At 35.2% G+C, this 22,766-nt stretch overlaps 2 protein-coding genes across 4 annotated transcripts in view; one reads left to right on the top strand and one right to left on the bottom strand.

The window, feature by feature from the left end:
* AIMP1 (aminoacyl tRNA synthetase complex interacting multifunctional protein 1) overlaps window positions 1–2,488 on the bottom strand; it is a 25,411-nt gene extending 22,923 nt beyond the window's left edge. Inside the window, exons 1-2 of one of the 3 annotated variants that reach the window (XM_015809987.1) lie at window positions 2,435–2,488; window positions 680–786 (exon numbers count right to left, since the gene is read on the bottom strand). In XM_015809987.1, coding sequence (XP_015665473.1) covers window positions 680–681 — 2 coding nt within the window. In that variant the 5' untranslated portion in view covers window positions 682–786; window positions 2,435–2,488. Of the gene's footprint in view, window positions 1–679; window positions 787–2,426 lie in introns of all 3 variants that reach the window. The other 2 variants (XM_015809912.1, XM_015810060.1) reach the window with 2 other exon arrangements.
* Window positions 2,489–2,573: 85 nt separating this feature from the next.
* The window catches only part of TBCK (TBC1 domain containing kinase), an 89,954-nt gene continuing 69,761 nt past the window's right edge, over window positions 2,574–22,766 (top strand). Inside the window, exons 1-4 of the mRNA XM_015832443.2 lie at window positions 2,574–2,599; window positions 5,711–5,929; window positions 9,703–9,775; window positions 21,485–21,599. Of these exons, the coding sequence (XP_015687929.1) occupies window positions 5,737–5,929; window positions 9,703–9,775; window positions 21,485–21,599 (381 nt within the window). The 5' untranslated portion in view covers window positions 2,574–2,599; window positions 5,711–5,736. The remainder of the gene's footprint in view (window positions 2,600–5,710; window positions 5,930–9,702; window positions 9,776–21,484; window positions 21,600–22,766) is intronic.

The raw sequence follows: 22,766 nt of genomic DNA, 5'->3' as shown, positions 1-22,766 counted from the left end.
CAAAGCACTTACACTAAATGAAAAAAAAAGAAATACAACGGAGCTGTCACAGAACTCTAAGTAATTGATTTGTCAAGGATCTAATTTACTGAAGATAAGGCAGTTATATGTCAAAATATTCTATTAAAATTTTCTTTACAGCCACATAGTGGAAGAGTTAGAAATAAAAGGAGAAAAGTTTTAATAACCTTAGATTGACTTACAAGTAAACTCTTCACAGGGAGAATTATTAGTTTTTAATTAATATTTCTATATTCTATAAAAGTATAGAAATGAGAAGCATAGAAATTTGATACATTTGATAAATAAAATATAGATCACTCTGTCATCTATAATTAGAACTGACTTCAGCCATTTACCATAAAATGTCTTTGGCTTTTTCCCTTCAATATGAAGCTTAGCTTAAAGATGTCTTACTCAGAGAAAAATACTTTCCTGACCTGGAAAAACAGTTTAGTAGGTGGTGATGAAGGAACTAATATGAAAAAAATAATCAAGCACTGGTTTCATCACCTTCTTCCATCCACTGTTTTTCTTTTATTAAAGCTCTGTTCATATTATGATATATTGGACTTAGATCCTTATTTTGCACGTTCATATCTTACTTCATTCACAACACAAATATCCTTCCATCTATGCAAAGGAATGTATTAGACTACCAAATGTTAGTTTCACTCACATTTAACAGGTACTGCCAGAGAAGAGATTCACATTGCAAAGTTCAGTGGAAGATACGACCCTCAACTCTACTTCCTCTTCCCCACCAAATTTGTCTTTTGTGAGCACCTGATATCAGGAGAGGCAGAGTTAATCGTGTAAATATGCCTGGACACCATTAAAACAAACCTTGAAAATGCACCTGCACTATCACATTGAACAATTCTTTTTTTCCCTTTAAGAATAAATTAGACTGCATTAAAGACCAAGAATGTTAAGCCAGTACAATTGAGACATCTGCACAGACAAAAGAAAAAGTACACAAAAAGATCTTAAAGGCACACATATTGAATTTAGTATAGATAGAATAGCATTAGGTAAGATTGAGAGTAAATAGATTAATAGAATGAGGATAAAGTAAATATAGAATATACATATACAGACACATTCATTCATTCATTCATCCTTCCATTCATGTTAGTAAGTTTACAGTCATCTAACTTGAAAATCAGGTATCAGAAAACCAGATATCCCATGTAACATCAATAGCCACATGCAAAAAGTTAAGAATAAACACTTCCAAAGCAAAAGAAGTTCTACCTCTCAAAGTTATTTTATTAACTAAAATAAATCTTCAAATAGGATCCCAAACTTGTTGAAACAGAGTTGCTGCATTAAAAAGCCAAATATTCTAACATTTTTAAGAGTAACACTCTTTAACGTAAGCTTTTATGACTGAATCCTTGTTTGTAGTTATGTTCATTACAGCTGCCTGAAGAAAGAGACTTCACCTATGGGGTTATTTTATATATAGGCCAGTAACTAGAAGCAGCATTAAACTTTCCTTTTTATATCTTATCTGTGTGGGTTGGCTTGACCAGTGAGAGGAAAAACCGGAGATAAAACTGCAACAAGAGAGGCAAATCGCAAGGAAGAAAAAAGAAAGCATCAGTTCAGGAATATCGCTACTCATAAACTCCTCCCTCCCCCAAACTCACAACCTAATATTTATTATTTTCTCAAGGCATTCACCGGATGCTCAAGAGCCTCGACGTCCCCCTTTTGCCTCCTCCTCCTCCTCCTCCTCCCCCCCTCTTCTTACAGCAGACTTGTTTTTAGACATTCCCTGAATGCCTATCTATCCCCAGATACAAATAAATAGCAACACAATAAAAAAAAGAGAAGGCGTTGGAGGAAAAAGCGAACTTGAATTACTGCATATCGATATTTCAACACCCCCCCCCCACTCATCCCTATTACGGGTACTCCCAGCCACCCGCTCGTTTCTTTCTCTCAAGGCTAGCTTTTATGAAGCCTACTTGTTTTGCCCACAAAGGTACTGCAATTCCTATCCGTGGGAAAGATTTTAGTCCAAGTTATGCTGACTTTTATGTTACATATTGTCTCTCAACCTATTATCAAGAGCAGGGGTAGGCAACCTTGGCTCTTTTATGACTCGTGGACTTCAACTCCCAGAATTCCTGAGCCAGCCATGCTGGCTCAGGAATTCTGGGAATTGAAGTCCACGAGTCATAAAAGAGCCAAGGTTGCCTACCCCTGATCAAGAGGAACCCCCCACCCCACCTCCGCATCCCAACTCGGCAAGCCTGACTTTGTACCCAAAAGCAATTGACGGGCCCGAAGAGCTCCCCGCAGGGACACCCCCCCTCAGCAAAAACAGAAATTCAGGCACGCGCCCCCTTCCTTATTCATCCACGACCCCATTAACGGCAAAGGTCACGCGGCCACCGAGTTCATCCCTCCCTTACTCGCTTACCCTGCTTGCAGCAGAAGCTCGGGTAGATGGCTACGCGCACGCGTCAACCACGGGAGACAAAAAATGCCATGCGCGGCGCGTGCGCACTCATTCTTGGCTTTGGCCAGTCAGGTGGACGAGCCGAGGAGGGGGCGGAGTCAGAGGAGGAAGGACCAGCTGGAGCAGGTTGGTAGGCTGGAGGGGAGAATTCGTGGGGGAGCGCACTGGGTGTTTTGAATTTGTGTGAGTGTGAGTGTGAGTGTGAGCCGGGCCATCTCTTTATGTGGATCTTCTTGCCGGGAGGCCTGGTGTGAGAATATGGTTTTGTTCGTACGGTTACTTGAGCCACAAGACACGTGCAAACATTGGATGTGTGAACCCAAGTCGTATATCGAGTGGCTTCATGGTTCAGAATGCCTTTCTGTCCCGGGAAATTCAGAAAAGTCTGGTTAAGTTAATCGTGGGGAGACATGCAGTTCAAGCCCAGGCCATTTTTTTTTAACTGTGATTCACGTGTAAACTGTTCAATTCGAAAAGGGAAACGAAACCACTGTATTTGCGGATTTCAGTTATTCCGTAAAAACAGAATTTTTGGCTGAGTCTTTTTTAATGCAGAAATATAAATTGTGCTTGTTGACAGATAACTATTGATGTTATCTGTGAGCTGCTTATTAGCAATACAGCGTTGTCTGATATGCTTGATTATTCTCCAATCAAGTGTTTGCTATATTGGATTACCTTTTTTTCATGGTATGTTGTTTGAGGTGATGGATAAGTGCAGACCAACATAAAGCAACGCAGTGGATAGGAAAAAGTGCACTTAATTGTGAATGTTGATTATATCGTTCATTATTCTGTTTAAAAGAATAATCCAATCCTAATTGATTTGGGAAATAAAAGCGTAGTAAAGCAAAAGGGAAAGAGAAATGCAGCATTAGATGCACAAGGAAGTAAAAGGCTGTAGAAAAATATGCCTGAGGAGTGATCCACCTTGAATACACTTCTAAATTAAGCATGTCTAAAATCAGATTGGAAGACTTATGGATGTTATAAAGGGTACAAAATTAGTATAATATACAATTTTTAAATCACCCTTACAAACAGCTATTTTATAGAATAAGTTACATATATAACTTGGTTAATTGAAAAGTTATATTTTTGAAGAGTATAACTTATTATAAATTGTTGCATTCTGTTTTAAAACACATGCACATATTTGATTTTAAAATAGAGTTACAGTGGCTTGATGATTTGTTTGATGAGGAATGAACTAAAAGTTAGAAATCATAACATTACATTAAATGCCTGGTCTGTCTCTATTTCTGACTTTAAAGTAATTTCACCATTAGCAGTTTTCAGTTCTTCTGATCCTTTGTTTTTATTATTTTATTATTCCCAGAGAGTGAAAACAAGTTTTTCCATCTTTTTGTTAAGAAAATACTGCATTAGGAGATAGTTCTTTGTTCATTAAGCCACAGGAATTGAACATTTTCTGCTTTTCTCCACTTCACATCTTCAGTTGCAGTGCCATTTTTATTTATTCTCCACTGCCCTTTTCATTTCTTAATTAATTTTTCCAATTGTTTTAGGAATTTCAACTGTCCTGCTTCATTTTTGTTTCTTTTTTTTAATCCTGCTTTTAAATACTTTGATTTTCAATGTTTTCTTTCTCTCAAGGCTAGCTTTTATGAAGCCTACTTATTTTGCCCACAAAGGTACTGTAATTCCTATCCATGGGAAAGATTTTAGTCCAAGTTATGCTGACTTTTATGTTACATATTGTCTCTCAACCTTTTTCATTTGCTTTGCATTACAAATATTGTTGAACGTTCTAAGAAAACTAATACATGCCAGAGGCTTCGTTGTCACCATCATATATTCTCCAATACTTAAATTATAAATCATGTTTGCTGAAAAATAACATGGATTATATTGAATGGAGTCTTTGTTTGATATAGTGAAATTTATGTGTATATCCAATATTAGCTAAAGATAGTGAAAAATACTTCCATAAATGTCTGCTTTAGGTCTTGAAGCTAAAAGCTTCAATCCATGGAGAGATTGATCAGTAAGCAGTATCTAAAACTACACACACACCCCAATATCTTCCAGTGGTGCATGTGCACAAAGGGTCTCAGAAATTAAATCCCTTTGAGCTTGTTTAGAGGATATAATGGGGAAGTACTGCCATAGCCTTCTATTAGCTAAAGAGCAATATGTTCCTTTCTATATGGCAGGGGTGGCAAACTCGCAACGTCACGTGATGTGTCGCAACGTATCACGACTTTTTTGCCATTGCCGGCAATGGGGTGGGCGTGGTTTCACTATGATGCATCTGGCCCGCGGGCCGGCAGTTTGACACCCCTGCTCTATGGGATACTCATCCTCTTCACCAAGGACAGGATGGAGATGTGGATATCCGTGGAGTGGTGAATGAGGAAATGGATTATACCCACTTCACCTCACCATGCACATCAGCTAAATTAACCCTAATGTTTAATATTTTACTAATACTTAATTGTCTTCACCCAGAACCTGAACATACCTGTAACATAGTAGTAGACAATATTACAGTAGTAGACTAATGTGCAGGCTGAAATGTTTTGGTGTAGTTGTCAGCATTTTTGGGTATCAAAAATTCTATTGCCTGAAATCCAGGGGACCCATTGCCAGTTGCCGTGTGAGCTGGGTGTTTCTATCCCACAGTACTGAGAAAGCTGTTCTTTATATTCCTGTTTAAAGCATCAGTGCCCCAACTATACAACTTTAATCCCCCAATTAAAAAACAGTCAATACTATCAAAGCAGCTTTTTTATTTATAAGTAAAATGTTTAAATGAAAACTAATATATACACTTTTGATAGATCTTAATTAATGCTAATATATTGTCTTTACCTTTTTAATGTTAAATTTATCTGAGATTGTTTTGAATACTTTCCTACTTGTTTTTACACTTATTCCTTCTGGAAGTTCATTGTATATTTTTGGTTTCGTTATAAGTGAAATACTTTTATCTTTTATTTCTTTTTGAACCACTAATGAGGAAAAAAAATCCACTTTATTTCTCTTTAGTCCATATAATTTCTTTCTAAAGACTACCTGAATAATCTCAGATTGAGGCTTTTCTATTTGGAGTGGTCTGAATGCTATAAAAGAAATATTGATTAAAGTAACCTCATAATTTATAAATAATGACATACAGTAGTTATCTTTAGTTAGTTCTAATCAGTATTTAGCAGTTTTTATTTTGCTTCAATACAACCTATTTCTATCAATTCCTCTTCATTTCTCTTTCAGGGGCACACATGTTCTAGACTTCTGACATGTTTCCCTTAAAGGATTCAGAATTAGGAGCTTTCACCTTTTTTGCTTCAGCTCTCCCAAATGATGTTTGTGGCAGCAATGGTCTACCTTTGACTCCAAATTCTATAAAGATCCTGGGCCGCTTTCAGATTCTTAAGACACTTACATATCCCCGGCTTTGCCAGTATGTGGATATTTCTCGTGGAAAACACGGTAAGTTGTATTGTTCTTTTCAGCCCCATAACTTTTGGGTGTGATTCGAAGACTGTTACATTAATTATTTTGTATATGTAGTTCAGAGTTCTAGAAACTTCAAAGATTTCTACATTTATTTTTCTCAAAGGCATTTGTTTGCTTTCCTCCAGACTGACTCCGTTGTAGCATATTTCAGTCTTATCGCTATTGTTAACACATAACAGTCACAGATGTATGTAGCTGCTGTTTCCTTACAGGCTTTGTTATCCTATAGTTCAGATTACACTGATAATTTTGAGCTATTTCCTTTTTCAGACTCTGTCTATATATTTTTCTCTACCATCCCCTTTGTCTCTTTCAAGCTTCTTTTTTTGCTGGGTTCTGTTTGGTTTTAAATGTATGAACATTCAGTTTATTTCCTAGGTCCTGTATTTCATCAATGGGTCTTGCTTTCACTTTAATTCCTTAAATCTCTCTTTTGATGTAGGAAGTTGAAAAGAAATGTGCTTCACAGAAGGCACTTTCAACAATCCTTTCCCACTTCCTACTCCCAATTCTTAAATTGTAGAATTTATTGCTGGCACATAGAACAGTAAAATTGATGGGGCAACTGTAATTCATACCTCTACGTTGCTTATAGACTTCTGAATGTTGCAAATCATTGAATGACACAGTTTAAATTGCATTTTTTCACATCATATGAAAATGAAATGAAACATATTAATTTCTTATTGTTTAAAATTTGTGTTTTAAGATACATTGCTTTCTTCAGGATACATAGGTGCAAATTGCATTAGGATTAGGTGACTGATGTATTTCCACCAGATGTCATAATGTCATTATAATAATTGCACCACTTTCATAATGATGTCATAATATGACACGTTATGGTTGCTACTGGCTCTCCACAACTTAACTATAATTCCCATTAATCCCGTGTAGTCTGGATATTGATAGCTATGATTCAGCATATCTGGAAGACACCAGGTCAAGGAATGTTGGTGTAAGCTAATAATCCATATGCCTTAACTTTTGACTGTAGTGAAGGTTGTGATATATATGTTAGACTGGGTGAGTTTCTACTTTGTATTAGCCTTGGTTTATTTTAATATGCCTGTCTGTGTATATAGCAAATTGGCTGTTATTTTCATAGAAAGCTCTAGATGGATGCACCAGTCACGCTATGCCATAAATCATGGCTTACAAACCATAATGGTTGAGTGCACATAACACAAAACAAACCACATTATAGCTTCACACGATTTTAATGAAAATTAGGGGCATTTTGTGGTAGACCGGAAGCAAAGGTATTTTGAATAGCCTACATTCTGAAGTATTTAGTGCATTCAGTGTGTTTAAATGCATGGAGTTAAATTAGTTATTAACTTCCTGCCCCTTTTTTCTAGTGTGATTTAAGCATACTGAATAAGATCAAGCAAGCAACATTAACTATTGAATAATGTTATGTATGCCATTGATGCAGTTAATATTTATGTAAAAAGTATACTTGATATTGGCACCTGGAATTGCATGATTTTCATCCTTTGCCATTGGCTGAAATCCCACCTGGGAATCTTGACTATTATTCATGTAAAGATAAGTTTTTCTTTCCATTTTGCTAGAAAATCTTGAGGAATGGTATATCCTTTGTATGGCATACCAAGGATTAAAGTTTTCTGTGCTAGGGCTTAAGTCTGCATTAACCCTTCTACAGTACTAACAATTTAGTTTTAAAACAATTCACACTTTTATTAATTCTCTGAATGATATCCTGTTTAATTTCTTTTTAAAAAATTTGAGTTAATTTGTGCACAGTAAATTTTTAAAGTGTAACTTAAAAGTCAATATTAGTTAATGTTTCTGAGAGGAAAATAAGGATAGGTTTGCTCTGATTTGATCTTTACTTCATTTTGAGATATGAACAAGGAAAGAAAAGGTGTAGTTACAATGGAGAATACTGTTAAGATGGGCATAGCCCTAAAAAAAATCAATAGACATATCAGCTAAGTGTTTTGACTAACCTCACTATTATGCTATACATTGAATGTTTTTTTATGTTTCAAGAAGTGCTTGACAGTTAACTTGTTGCTGAATTCTTCAAATATTTCTATGAAAGGGAAAAATAGAGGTGAAAGAAGCATAGGAAACATCACAGATTCCACCGTTCCTCATTTTAAGTGTTATATTTTAGTGATAAAACAATTACATCATTGCAATAGTAAAAGTCAGTGGCTACTTATTTATCCCATTTATATACTGTTGCGTTCTTAAAACACTCTGGGCAATTTATACACAAGATAAATACATAATGTGCAGTAAAAAATACCCAAACAGTTCCCAAACCAATTAAAATTCCTAGAATAAAATTAATTAGCAAAACCAAACAATCAATATGGCTGCCAAAGGAGAAAGCTGTGCATTCATCTTCTGGATTCAACAATTTTAAGAAGAAGGTCACAAAGTGGTATTTCGGGACTAGGTGGAAGATGCTCACATATGGAATAGGGGAAAAAAATCTCAAACTTTGGAACTGACATACTTCATTTCCTTTAAACATAGAAAATGTAATAAATGGAACATTTTCTGCTAAGCTGGTAGATTTTTCCCTGCTAATGAAGCATTGGCTTTAAATCCTCCTTTGGGATAAAAAGTAGCTATATATATTTCAAAAGTAATAAATGGATAAAAAAGTACATGAAATCTGACTTGTGAAACTACATCTGGATTTAGTGGTTATTAATAATAACTGCTAGCTATATGTTAACCAGTATTCACCATGTAAGCGTTCCCAACAAAGTAACCTTTGACTTACAACCACAATTGAGCCCAAAATTTCTGTTACTAAGTGAGACAGTTGTTTAGCAGGTTTTGCCCCATTTTACCTTTCTTGCCAGAGTGGTTAAGTGGATTACTGTTAAGTTAGTAACATGGTCGTTAAATGAATCTGGCTTCCCCATTGACTTTGCTTGTCAGAAGATCGCAACAGGTGATCACAATAATCCTGGGACACTATAACTGTGAGTCAGTTGAATTTTGATGATATGACCATGGGGATACTGCAATGGTCGTAAATGTGAAAAACTGTCATAAGTCACTTTTATCAATGCCGTTGTAACTTTGAACGGTCACTAAGTGAGCTGTTGTAAGTTGAGGACTACCTGTATTTGAACATGTTGACATTCAAAAAAATTATGGGGAGGGAGACTTACCTATTCACAAAGTAGCTGTCACAATAAAGGCAGCTAGTTATAAAATACCAGTTTATATCTCAAGGCAGCTTAAATAAGGTCACTCCATGCCACCTTCTGTAGTCATTCAGAAAACACCTCAGCAACCAGTTTAGCTTTGCCAGGCAGACAGACACATTTTAATGTAAGCACTGACCTACAACTCACCATTTTTTATTTCCTAATAATCCCTATGGAGCTTAGAATCCAAGAGCTCTGGAAGCAAAGTTAAATTTGGAGATTTTTACTTTGTGGAATTCCAGGTTCTTGTTTAATTTTGTTTGCAGTTAAACAAACTAAAAAAATAATTAAGGTGGGATGGGCCTCATGGGTATCATACGTGGTATCTTGGAAGCTACAAAGATCCTATTGAGGGTTCTGGCATTATGGATTCCCCGTTCTGTTATATCTCATTAAACTAAGTAGGCATCTTCTTTATATTACATGATGCAGTGTCATAATATGGTTTTAATTTTGACAAGATGTTAAAGTAAAAGTGTTTGGTTTCTATATGCATATTATTATACTAAAACTGTCTTTGTTCATGCCTATATTTTCCATCAGAGAGGCTGGTGGTTGTTGCTGAACATTGTAGAAACAGCCTGGAAGATTTGCTTCGAGACCGGAAACCAGTGAGGTATGATATCAAGAAAAAACATGGCAAGGAAACACACTAACTGAAAGTTTATCTACTTTAAGTGAAAAAGTCCAGATACACTTTTTCTTTTAAAACCTTAACTATCTTTACAGGTCTATATAGATTCAGACCTGACATCTTCCAGCTCTGCTTTATCCTTCTGGCAGCCAGATTAACACATGCTTAGAATAAAAAAGATATTTACTTCTGCACAAAAAGGATAAAAGTTGTATTTTTAATGAAAATGCTAGAAGCTGCCAGACATTTATCCCAGTATATTTTGTTTGTGTTTGCTTAAAGTTTGTATCTTTAAAAAAATATAAACATAAACATAGTTTCTTGGAAGTTACAGTAAAACTGTGTGTGCGTCATTGTGCATTGATTATAAAGAGTTTTAAGTTTTTAAATTATGAGTGGTGAAAAAGGAAAAAATTATTTCTTTACTTGTATTTATTTAGAATATTTCTATGGTAAAGTGCTTTTAGTTTATTTTGTTTGGATTATTATATTTACTGAAAAAAATCCTAAATACAATCTTATATTAGGAGAGTTATAATCTTTTCTCTTAAGTATAGATAGAGCCTGAAACCCTTTAAAACAATGTGAACAGAACTGAATGTTCCAACTCTTTTAATTACAATGAGCTCCCCCCCCCTCCAGTTTGAATTGGCTCTTACATTTATGGCATCAAAATATTGTACTTATTTTATGTAAAAGCAAAGTTGCAGTGTCTCCAATGTACACTTGGTTTCAAAGTATTCTATGCACACAAAGGCTTGCTTGAATATTCTTGCTGATATATGCATATATACACATAAACAACATAATTTTTATTTTCAATATTTTATTTCCATCGTTCCTCAAAAAGCTTAAAACCCGGAAAGGTTTTTCAAATTGTTTTAAAAAATCCCTACCAAAGGAATTTATATGAAAGCACTATTGACATTTATGCATGTGTGTGTGCGTTTGAGCACGCACGTGCATGCACACACACACAGATATACCAGTGACTAAGATTCACATTAAGCAGCATATACATAGGGAATATCTTTTCTGTGCCATGCTCAAGCCAGTAGAGTGGCGTAGCTTCAGTATAACAAAAAGGCTATTTTACCTCAAGGAGAATTCCAGTGTGCCCAGGGAAAAAATGTATTGAATTTAATTAAAGTGAACATTGTTTTCTTTTGTAAGCGTTTTCAATAGCCAGAAATAATTTAAGAAAGGAAAATACTCCATTATGTTGCTTAATCCATTTTGGTGAATTAGTTTTGCAACAGATTTCCCAACTCTTCATATATGTTTGGTTTGTATTAATTCATGATAGAACAGCCAAAAATTGATGTGAATGCTTTTGTAATTAATTTCTGAAACTCTTAAGGAATGAGAGAAGCTGTCCTTATGGTTTATAGATTAATTCATTACACTTGTCAGAAAAAATGTCCTTTGCACCTGTAACATAAGCTGATGTCAAGTCAGCAGGAAATTTGTTAGGCTGTGTTGAAATTGAAGATATACCAAAGTGGACAGTCCATATTTCCTTGCAAAGTGGAAAATAGCAGGCTTTCCAGCTGTCTGATCCTTTTTTCACAGCTAAACTTATGAAGTCATTGATCATTGTATACATTACATATGAGCTAGGTATTTGTATGTTTCTGTGTATTTCTTCTTCGGTTATAAGATTGCAAGATTATTCTTCTTTTCTGTTTTGTTTGTTCTCCCTGTCCCTGTGTATGTTTTAATTTTCAGTTCATTTCTTAGAGGATATATCCAATATTTTACTGAGATACAATTATAAGAGCAGATGAGAGTTTTAAAAGAGAATTATATGTCAGAATAGCCTAAAATCATTCTTTTAGAACATTTGATGATAAAATAATTAAACAAAGATTGTAGTACTATCCGACTGAAAAATTGGAATTTTGTGCATGCCTAGTTAGCAAAGTTTACCCTTTTGAACAGACTAGGATTTTTTTCATAAAGCCCATTGGATTGTTCTGTCTATCTTGTTCAAGTTTGAGGTGGTAGTTTGGGGTGTGTGTATTGTTGCAGTATATAATTTCAAAAAGCATCTTAAATTATATGCTTGTACCGTGGCATTAGAACTCTCATCTTATTTCCTTCCTAAATTGTGTTTGTTCAGCAAAAAAGAAAAAATAGTTTAAGCAAAATAGTATTGGTTCTTTGAATTAAAAGCTTGTATTGAGTTTAAATGTATCAAAAGTTTAAGTACTCATTAATCTGAACCTGATATGTAGTGCATAATACTAATTTAGCATTCTGCTGTGTGTGTATGTATAAATAGACATACTGTAGATATTTAAATATGTGCACATATACTGTATATGTATGCCTGTGTGCATGTATGTGAATAAATGTGTGTGTGTGTGTGTGTGTGTGTGTATATATATATATATATATATATATATATATATATATATATATACATATATTGAAATAAAATAACAACGATCACCAAGAGAAAGTTTAAAATATTTAAAAGCAATTAAAATATTAAAAGCAATTAAAATATTAAAATATAGGCAACCAAGCTTTCGTCGGGCTCTCCCGACATCATCAGGGTTGATAAAGGTGGTTGGAGGCGGCATATAAGTCCTCCCCGAAACTGCCTTTATCAACCCTGATGATGTCGGGAGAGCCCGACGAAAGCTTGGTTGCCTATATTTTAATATTTTAATTGCTTTTAATCTTTTAATTGCTTTTAAATATTTTAAACTTTCTCTTGGTGATCGTTGTTATTTTATTTCAATATGAATACACCCAAGAGTCGAATTTTTAGTTCTATTACTAGTCATATACATATATATATATATACATACACAGAGAGAGAGAGAGAGAGAGAGAATGCTTTATGAAGTGTGTGTAGAATTATTACAGATTTCAAAATTAATGAATGTATTTTTATTATCACTTGTATTGTCCATTGGTATGATACAGGCAGTCCCTTTGCTAAGAACGAGTTCCTTTCCTAAATCTACTTTTAACTTGAATTTATATAAGTTGGAACAAGTATTTAGTATCAATCTGAAGAAATCTGTGTGTCAATGTGTGTGGCTCTTAAAACGTTTAGATATGGCGGGGGGGAAAGATCATGATTAACATTTACAGTACTCTTCCTCCGTCTTTTCTTTCATTCATACGTATACATAAACCATTGAAAAAAATCTTCCTTTATATAAATTCTACTCTCATTTGATTTTGCAGGATAGTACAACAGAAGGGCCATTTGCAAAGTAAAATTGCAGCTGGTGTTCTCTTTCCTCAAGTCAGCAGTTCATTGGTGCAATTTTTTTCATGAACCATTGAAAACTGGCTGTATGGTATGTTAAAAATGCATCCACTACTTTGCGATGCTTATGGAGACATTGTGTGGCTTTGATAGTTTGTTGGCTGGGATACGGAGGGAGAATATCATACACCTCTGAGTCAACAGCCCATTTGTAACTATGGGTTGTCCGTAAGCTGGACATTTTTTAACCCAAGGACTACCTATATTTTCACAAACACTTATTGAGAAGTTTTTTTCAAGGGTTTAAATAGGGCCATTATTTATTTTATTCTTCATCATTCATGTGGTACCTTTTGAAACTTTTTGCCTTTTGAAACTTTGAAATTAAAACCTAGGAAAAGAGTATACAGACATTTGGCACCTGTAGTACTTTGTTGACAGTTTTCAATTTGTGATCTAAGTCAACATAATATGTCTTCACTCAAACAAAGTTGTCATATGTTTCAGAGGTTATGGTTTTGAAAACTTACCAGTGAACCATCAGAGAAATACGAAGGTATAATATACATAGAGTCCTTGATCGGAAGCAGACTATGTCTGCAGCTCTTTTACTAGCTTGGTGGAAAACATGATCTGATTTGGATGAGTAGATTTTATTTGCTTTTATTGAGGTACTGTCTACTTTCTGAATTAGATATTTTTGTTCTGTTCTATAGTAAAAACATTACTGTTGTACTATCTTGCAAAATCAAATGAGAGGTAGAATTTATATAAAGGAAGATTTTTAAATACTTCGTATACACGTATGTACTGGATTCGAGGCTTGTCTTTATGGTGATATCATTTACAGCATTGAACTCCTAAGTAATTTTCACACTTGAGACTGATACATTAACTTGTGTATACAGAAAATGAACATGCATGGGAGGGGAACAGTCAGAAAAATTGCTCATTTTAATTGGTTAAAAAGTCTGTGTATGTTTTTCAATGAAAGAGGAAGGAAGATTTTGTTGTTTTTTAATTGAAGGAGAGGAATTAATCTTGTCAGAGAACTTAGTTGGTCAACATACAGATCAAAAATGTCTAGTCTCTCTTTATGAAACAAATGTGTTGTTTTTGCTTTCATTCTCAATCATGGATCCATGTTATTTGTACTAATAAAATCTGCAGTTAAGTATTGAATTCATGGACATGGAGAAATATGATCAAAGTCTGAGAAAATGAATTAAAGTTCAAGACAACATGATGTAATGAAAAAGAATAACAAGTTACCTGCGTACATGCAGGAAGAAAATAAACCATTTAATCTCACCAAGTATGACAAATAATGTTTTGGGATATGTAATCTTTTTAGAATGTATTTCTTTTTATTCCTTTTCCAGAAATTCATTTCCAAAACAGTATTTGTTGTAGTGAGGTCATAATATAGAAAAGGAAAGGGAAAAAATCCAACCCGTTAGTCATGATTTGTTTATGTAGAATCCAACCCTCCTTTTCTTAATTATTCTTTGATTTTTTTTAATAAATACAAAATTGGAACTGAAATAGAGTTACAAAAAACTCAAAACAAAAGCGTAAGGTATTGTTGTATTGGGAAAGCAGATTTATTGTGTTACAACGTGCACTGAGCTGATCTATGATCTTCACAGATAATATAACATTAGTGGGCCTTATTCATGATGACAATGACGGTGCTTATTGCAAGGAGGTTGAGGGGTTGGTGAACTGGTGTAAGGAAAACAGCCTATTTTTAAATACCGGGAAAGCCAAAGAGATCATTGTCGATTTCGGAAAAGGCAGGCATAGCCACACTTCTCTGTGCATTCACCTATGAAGATGGTTACCAGCATCAAATTCCTAGGTGTGCAGTTAACAAATAGCGAGACACTGGTGAAGCGGGCACAGCAGCGCCTGCATTTTCTGCGTCGCATGAGAAAAGCACATCTTCCTTCCCCTGTCCTGACCACTTTCTACAGGGGGGACAATTGAGAGCATCTTGTCATATAGCATCACAGTCTGGTTTGGAAACATCACTGCTTCAGATAGGAAGGCAGTGCAGAGAGTGGTGATGATGCTCAAAAAGATTATTGGCAGTTCCCTCCCTCCCATCCAGGACATAGCACAGAAGCGTTGCTTGAGCAGGGTCCGTAAGATTATCTGGGACACTATACATCCTCTTCACGACCTGTTTTCTTTGTTACCTTCTGGGAGGAGACTTCGTGGTATCCGAAGCAGAACATCCAGATTCAGCCATAGTTTCATTCCATATAGCATTAACCTTGTGAACTCTCAAGCTTCCTCCTTCCGTTATATATATTCAAAATGGACAGTGTTTAATATTTATTTGTTATGCATATGTAGGGGTGTGGGTCTATACATAAAGTTGTATATAATATGCTTAGGTGTGTCATGTATGTGTTCACTTTGAGAGCGGGCAACTAAATTCCATTTTTGATGTATGCTGTTGTGCCCACAGTAAATAATGACAATAAATCTTATCTTACCTTACCTTACATTACCTTACTTTATCTAAATATATGGAAAAACAGGATCATAGTTAACCTAGGATTGGTTTAGTGTCAGAAGCTATGATTTATTTAACCTTGAGAAAGATCTGAATTCACTGTTTGATGCTGGTTTGAATATTATGTTTTAACTGTGGCTTCATGTGTTGCATCTTTATAAGCATTGCATTGCCTAGTAATAAAATGTTGGAGAGTAAAATGTACCCGTTCAATGTGCCAAACCAGCTCAAACTGTCTGAGCTAGTTTTACCTAGCTATAGATACCAACTCTTCTTCCTCCTCCTCCCTCTCCCTCTGTTTACATGATTCGGTTATTGTTGTTTGAGACAAGAATGATAGTTTGAGAGAGAATAGTTGATCTACGAATGTGGATTAGTTAACTTCATCAAATAGTTCTTGGTATCAGGTTAGTCTCCTCATTACTGCTCTTCAAAAAGCTGGTAACAATAGATATTGAGTAGAGAACATTTGGGAGAAGATGAGTAACTGCCATCTCTGTTACTATATTTTTACATGATTATTTCTGGCTTTAACTGTTTATTTTTTAGTGTAACTTGTCATGCATAGTATAGAAAATTTAATTAATAAATTAGTTACTGCAAATGAATCATAGACTCATAGGGCTGGAAGGAATCTTGGAGGTCTTCTAGTCCAGCGGCCCCCAACCTTTTGGGCATCAGGGACTGGTTCCATAGAGAGACATTTTTCTGTGGACCGGAGGGGCCGTGGTTTCATGTGCTGCCTGCATGCCACAGATGGGGCTTCGCTTGTTTGTGTAGCCCAGCTTCTGGCATGCCACGGACCTGTGCCAATCCATAGACCGGGGTTGAGGTCCTCTGTTCTAATCCAACCTCCTACCCAAGGCAGGGGTCCTTAATTCCATCCCAGACAAATAGTTGTCCAACCTTCTCTTTAAAATCTCCAACAATGAAACTCCCACAACTCCGGGAAGCAAGCTTTTCCACTGATTAATTGCTCTCACTGTCAGGAAATGTCTCCTTAGTTTCAGATTGAATCTCCCTCTACCTATTACTTCTTATCCTGTCTTCAAGAGCTTTGGAGAATAAATCAACTCCCTCTTCTCTATTACAGCCCTTCAAGTATTGGAAGATGGCTATCATGTCACCCCTAAGCCTTCTCTTTATTAAGCTAAACATATCTAGTAGCCTTAGCTACTAGTTTAGCTTCCAGACCCTTTATCATTTTTATTGCTCTTCTCTGGACTCTTTCTGGTGCCTTTTGTATCTTGGTAACCAGAATCTCATACAGTATTCCAAGTGTGGCTTATTAATGCATTATAGTGTGGTACTATCACTTCCCATGATCTTGATATTATCTCTCTATTGATGCAGCCTAGGACTGCATTGACTTTGTTGCAGCTGCAGCATACTGTCCATCGCTACTTATCACCATAATGAAGTAGATTGCATTTGGGGAGTGGCTGTTCCAAAATTATTCTATAGAATGCTATGGCTGAAGTACTCTTGAGGTTGCCTTGTATCAGCCTCTCTCTGATTACACTCAATCCCTCTCACTAGCGTATCTCACTGGTTTTGCCTATGAATAGTATATGATTTTTTTTTAATGTTACTCTTTCCTAGAGTTATCTTAAATTTGAGGTGGGCTTCCTTTTAGTTGGATTTATAGGCTTCTTTGGAAGAATTTTTCAGCTGCTATAAAACACTGTTCAACTCAGGGTTCTTAGTTTTTAATGGTATGTATTCACTGTCTCTGTCAAAGGACTGTCGTCTGGTCCTTATGGGCACTATACACTCTCTTCACATTCTGCCCATTTAGTCTTGACCAAAATTTGGACCAAAACAGGAGGACTAGTGAGACATTGTGTAATTACAACATTGCAAAAGACAAAAAAGAGGATATTGATGTTGCTTAGCCTTTTACTCTCATGCTCTTCTTATGCTCATGCTCTTCTTATGCCTTATGCTCTTCTTGCTTAATGTGATGGGTGCTGTAGTCCAGCACTGTTAGAAAACTAGGCAGCTTATGTGGCTGTTAATGTTTCACTTAAACTAGGTTGGCTAGCAATGAAAAACAAAGTATTTAACCACTGTCCTACCTTAGATCTTCCTCCTCAACAGCTATTTTTCTTGATCAAATCATGTTGTGTTTGTTGCCAAAAAAAATTAGGCAGGCTTTATAGTCACTTTTTTTCTTCTGTTATAATGGTGTTGTGTTGAAACTGAGAGTGTAACTGAGAGTCTGCTGTATCAGTACTTTTTCATCAATCCATGGCTTTAGATGTTATTAAATTGATGTAATACATTTGGCCTCACTTTAAAGGATGAAGTATGAGAAGCAGTCCAAGACACTCTCAGATAAATTTTGTGTTTTGTGCAATTTTAAGCTAGGGCATAGTACGCAGAGTTGTTTTATGCAACATTAAATATAGTTCTAAGGAAAGAAAAAAATGATGATGAAATTTCCTGTTAGGAACTCTTTAGGGTGAAAATGCATTGAAACAAAGCTGATAGTATGAATGGATTGCTATTTTAAACATAATTGCAGCTGAAAAAGCGCAAAGGTACTCAATTCCAAACTCAAAATTATTCAATTCCAAGTATTTTAAATATCTGGAAGTACTTTCTAGAGAGTAATTTTTATTGTCAGGCAAATCTTCATTTCTGCCTGGAAAACGTCTTTAAAGGATCCTTGGAATTCAAAGGGTTGTAATCAGAAAGAAAAACAAATAAAAAAGTGTGTTCCTGGTCTATGAAATGTCAATGGTTCAACAATCCTTTTCTTCAAGAAGTACTGGAGAAACATCTGTTTAAAATCGTGGCAAATAAGTACAACAGAAATGAGATGGACAAGCTATTATTGATTAATATAATTGCTTGTTTACTTCAAGTAATTGCTAGTACAGCAACCTATAATTACAAACCCTGTAATGCACAAAGAGAATGCAGGACAAAATAAATTAAAAATCTGAATGCCTTATAGAAAAGCCTCTTTATGTTCTGAATTAACAGGCAGATTCTAATCTAAATTTTGCTATTACAAGAAGTAGTTGACCGGTACAAAATGTCCATTTTTAGAATACTTTTGCATATTCTAGATTCCTGATCGATTTTGGATTGTAGGAATTAAATGCATCTATAGTCTATAACGAAAGTTTAAAGTTAGTAAGAAGCGGGTATGGATATCTTTAAGATGTTCTCACTGTCACAATTTTGTATTAATAATCCAACACAGGCTCACTGTGAATTACCATAGGGATTCAAGAAGTTAACACCCATTGCACACAACATTTGTGCAATGCTGATTGAAATATTTACCACTGAATCTTCAACATTAGAAAATTTTGCTTTTCTTCACAGCCAATTGTGTTTTTCTTTACTACCATTTCCTTCAGTGATAGAGGTATTATTCACCTCTCCTCCTACCTGGGTCATTTGCGGTCATGTTTTGAAAGCTTGAATTATTCTCCCTGTGGGAACAGAGTGTTCTGTTTCTATGCATTGGCTGTTAGTTTTAGGTGGGCACAGAATATATTCCCATCTCATCAAAGTGTATTTTGTTTAAATACGTATATTTAAAATTGGAGTTACACAATTTTTTATTCTTAAAGATTAAAGTGGGGCTAGGAAATAAGTAAAAATTATTCCTAAATGTAGAGAATTGTCTCTGCTAATTCAGTGTCCAAAGTCTTTTTTTTTGGGGGGGGGGGGCTCAAAAGAGATCTCTTTACACACTTCCACCACAGGGTGGGCTTAGGGAATTAAACCTTGAATATTAAATGGCAACCTGAGTGTTTGTCAATTCCATATGTGATCAATCAAGCTTAGCTTTATTTTAGTTGTGTTTTCTTACCTTGTGCTTTTAATTTCTTTTATTTTCTGTTCTTTGCAAATTCTTACTCTCAAAGGAAGTCAGTTGAAAGGCACATATAATAAATAGAAGCTTTACAATTCAGTCTGAAAAAAGGCCTTTGCCATTAAATACTAAAAGTATTGAGTTTAATGGATAAATAATATAACTGCATGTAATATAATTTTCACTTCTTTATTGTCTTTGTGTTCTTGCTACAGATAATTAGGATGTGAGGCCCAGAAATGTACATGAATTTTAAATGGCTAGAAGCAGTAAGAATTTAATTAGCATATTTATCTTACTTTTTTAAATCAGGCGGCCTACTATTTTTCCACATTATTGAAATTTCTTACTGAAGGAAAATAAATTAACTTTTTGTTATAGATTTGGAGAAGAGTTCTGTCTTTTCATGTTTTGTTTGATATCCACTAACAATATTATACTTACAACTGACTTTACATACAATTAAATCTATATTTTTGAGGGACAAATAAGAGAAAACCTTCAGTGTATTCATGTAAAATAAGATTTAGGACTGATAATTAAAAAGATCCATTTTTGAGTCTTTATATTCAGCATTTGCCCATTGATGTATGTGAGACAGTTCATTACTCAAGTAGTATGATTTTAAGCTTACTTGTAAATTCTGCAGCATCGCTGTATCTAATTAGAGTTTTTTAAGCTTTGGATCTTATGCAAACAAACAGATGCACTTTTTAAAAAAGAAACTTTAGAGTCGTCTTGTCTGCTTATGTCATTTCCTATTTTCCTCTCAGTAATTATTGATAGAGTCCTTGACTCATGTGCAGAACAGTATGGAAAATGGTGATTTCTTCCCACAACCTGCACATGTTCTAGCATAAGGTAGGTTGATCTAGATCAGGGGTAGTCAACCTTGGCTCTTTTATGACTCAGGAATTCTGGGAGTTGAAGTCCACGAATCATAAAAGAGCCAAGGTTGACTACCCCTGATCTAGATGCTCATAGAAGACTTGGCAGATCTAGGGGAATATTAATAATGCCTTTATTGGCTCATAATGAAATCCTCGGTTAACAGATCCATTATAACTTTTATTTAAACAATTAATGTCATGTTTGTAATTTAAATTGTGGGAAATATGGAATTAAGATTATATTGACTCCTGAAATGCCTTGGTTTAGGTCTTTCAGAGTATCTTTTGTGGACAATACATATGCAAAGGAGGCCCTCTAGTGTCTCAGTGATGTACAGTTTTCCATTTACACGTTTCATAAATCTGGAGATCAAATAAAACAGCCCAAGTGTATAATAATACTCTCTCTACAGAATTAGAAAGGACCTCAGGTGTAGTTCACCTGCCAACATAGGGAATATAGTACTACAGTATCACTGACAAATGAGCAAATCCAGCCCTAGCATATAAAATGTCTGTACCAATGTTTGATCAGCTCGTATCATGCTTTGGATCATAGGGTGATTGTTATGGAAGCAAGTGAGAGGATTAAATACTTTATGTATTGCCTTGTTCTCCTGACAGCTAAAACTAACATATAAATGACTCTTTTTTCTTCAATATGAATTAAATGGGTTTAGAGAAACATGCTCCATACCCTATGGGACCATTGACCACCTATTTTAAGAAGGTAGCTGTCACAGTTTGTGTGAAATGTAGTTGCTTGTATTACATAAGTTTTTGGCAATACTTACTTCGGAGTAAATCATTGAACTTAGCTTGAATTTTAGCTTGCAGAAATAAAATTGTACTATTGATGTCACTCTGAGTTACAGAGATAACGAGGTCTTCAAGCCAGAAAGAAATCTAAGATTTGTAAATCCAGTTTAGTCCCCTATCATAATGCCAACTTAATCCTTTCTTTTATCTACTTCCTTAATAAAAAAAAAAATTCTGGTTGTCAGAGAGCTCCTCAAATTAACTCACAATGTATTAAATATAGCAATAAAAGATTACAATAACAAAGCCCAGAGCATGATGCAAGCAATTTACAGCAATCTACCGACTCTTTTACTCTCCCAGTCTATATGGTATGAGAATGTGGTATGAAAACATCAGCCAACATTATTGTGTTGCCTCAGAAGAATTCTAACCTGGCAATCTTTCATTGCAGTCCTTTTAGAACATTATGCATCGCCTTTGAAGTGCTACAAGGCTTACAGTATCTCAATGAGCATGGAATAGTCCACCGAGCTCTCTCACCTCATAATATCCTCATGGATGGAGAGGTGAGTCTTTGGCTATTAGTCTTCTATTATGTATTATATATGGAGGTCAGAGGCCTGAGGAAAAGCCTGAAGCAATTATGTGAGCAATTCTAATTTCATCTCCCCCCCCCGCCACATTTACTCCTTTACAGGTAGTCCTCAATTTTACGACCACAATTGAGCCCAAATTTTCTATTGTTAAATGACACATTTGTTAAGTGAGTTTTGTCTCATTTTACGGCTTTTCTTGCCATAGTTGTTAAGTGAATCACTGCAGTTGATAAGTTAATAACCAAATTGTTAAATGAATCTGGCTTTCCCATTGATTTTGCTTGTGAGAAGATCGCAAAAGGTGACCTTGGGACACAGCAACGATCATAAATATGAACCAGTTGCCAAGTATTTGAATTTTGATCACATGACCATGGAGATGCTGCAAAGGTTATAACTGAAAAACAGGCATAAGTCACTTTTTTCAGTGCCATTGTAACTTTTAACGGTCACTAAATGAACTGTTGTAAGCCGAGGATTACCTGTATTTTCAGGACTGGAAGAAAATGATGCCTGTTCCCAGCCATTCAGCATGGAAGGAAAGCTGAATCTTGTGGAAGTGAAATTAAGTGGCTGGATGCATGTGTTTGAGCATGTATGGTATGTTTGTAGATGGATTTGGAAGAGAAAGAGAGGAAGACAAAAGGAGTTTTTGACTATTAGAGTGAAAATGTGCATGGGAAATAGGCAGATTAAAAGGACTCCCCGTTTTCTTTCCTTTCCAATAAACCTGCCTAGCTCCAATTGAGCTATCTTCAATTTCTCCTGAAGTAGTGTGTTTCCATAAAGATGGTCCACTCCTGATCTATATAATAAAGCCTTCCTTAAAATAATTTAACTTCTCATATATCATGAATGTAAAAATTGTATGTGTGCTCCATGGTGGAATGTGCCAGTGAAACAAATAATTGTTCATTCACTCAAGCTATAACAGCTATGTTTGGGCATTGTCATAAATAACACTTTTCTCTCCTCAGAAATGTTATCTTCAGTTTTGATTAATCACCATTTCTTACTTAGTTAATGTCACAAACTCTGGCTAAATATGGTATATTTGAAACAAGCCAGAGTGTATAAATAAGTCACCAGGCTAAACATAATATGTTTGGGTGCATTTTGATAGAGTGGATTGTTAAA

The sequence above is a fragment of the Protobothrops mucrosquamatus genome, unplaced genomic scaffold (assembly GCF_001527695.2).
Source record: "Protobothrops mucrosquamatus isolate PMUCROS unplaced genomic scaffold, P.Mucros_1.0 scaffold_4, whole genome shotgun sequence".
Classification (NCBI taxonomy): Eukaryota; Metazoa; Chordata; class Lepidosauria; order Squamata; family Viperidae; genus Protobothrops; species Protobothrops mucrosquamatus.
The sequence above is the reverse complement of the archived record's forward strand: the minus strand, read 5'-3'. Positions and strand labels throughout refer to the sequence as shown.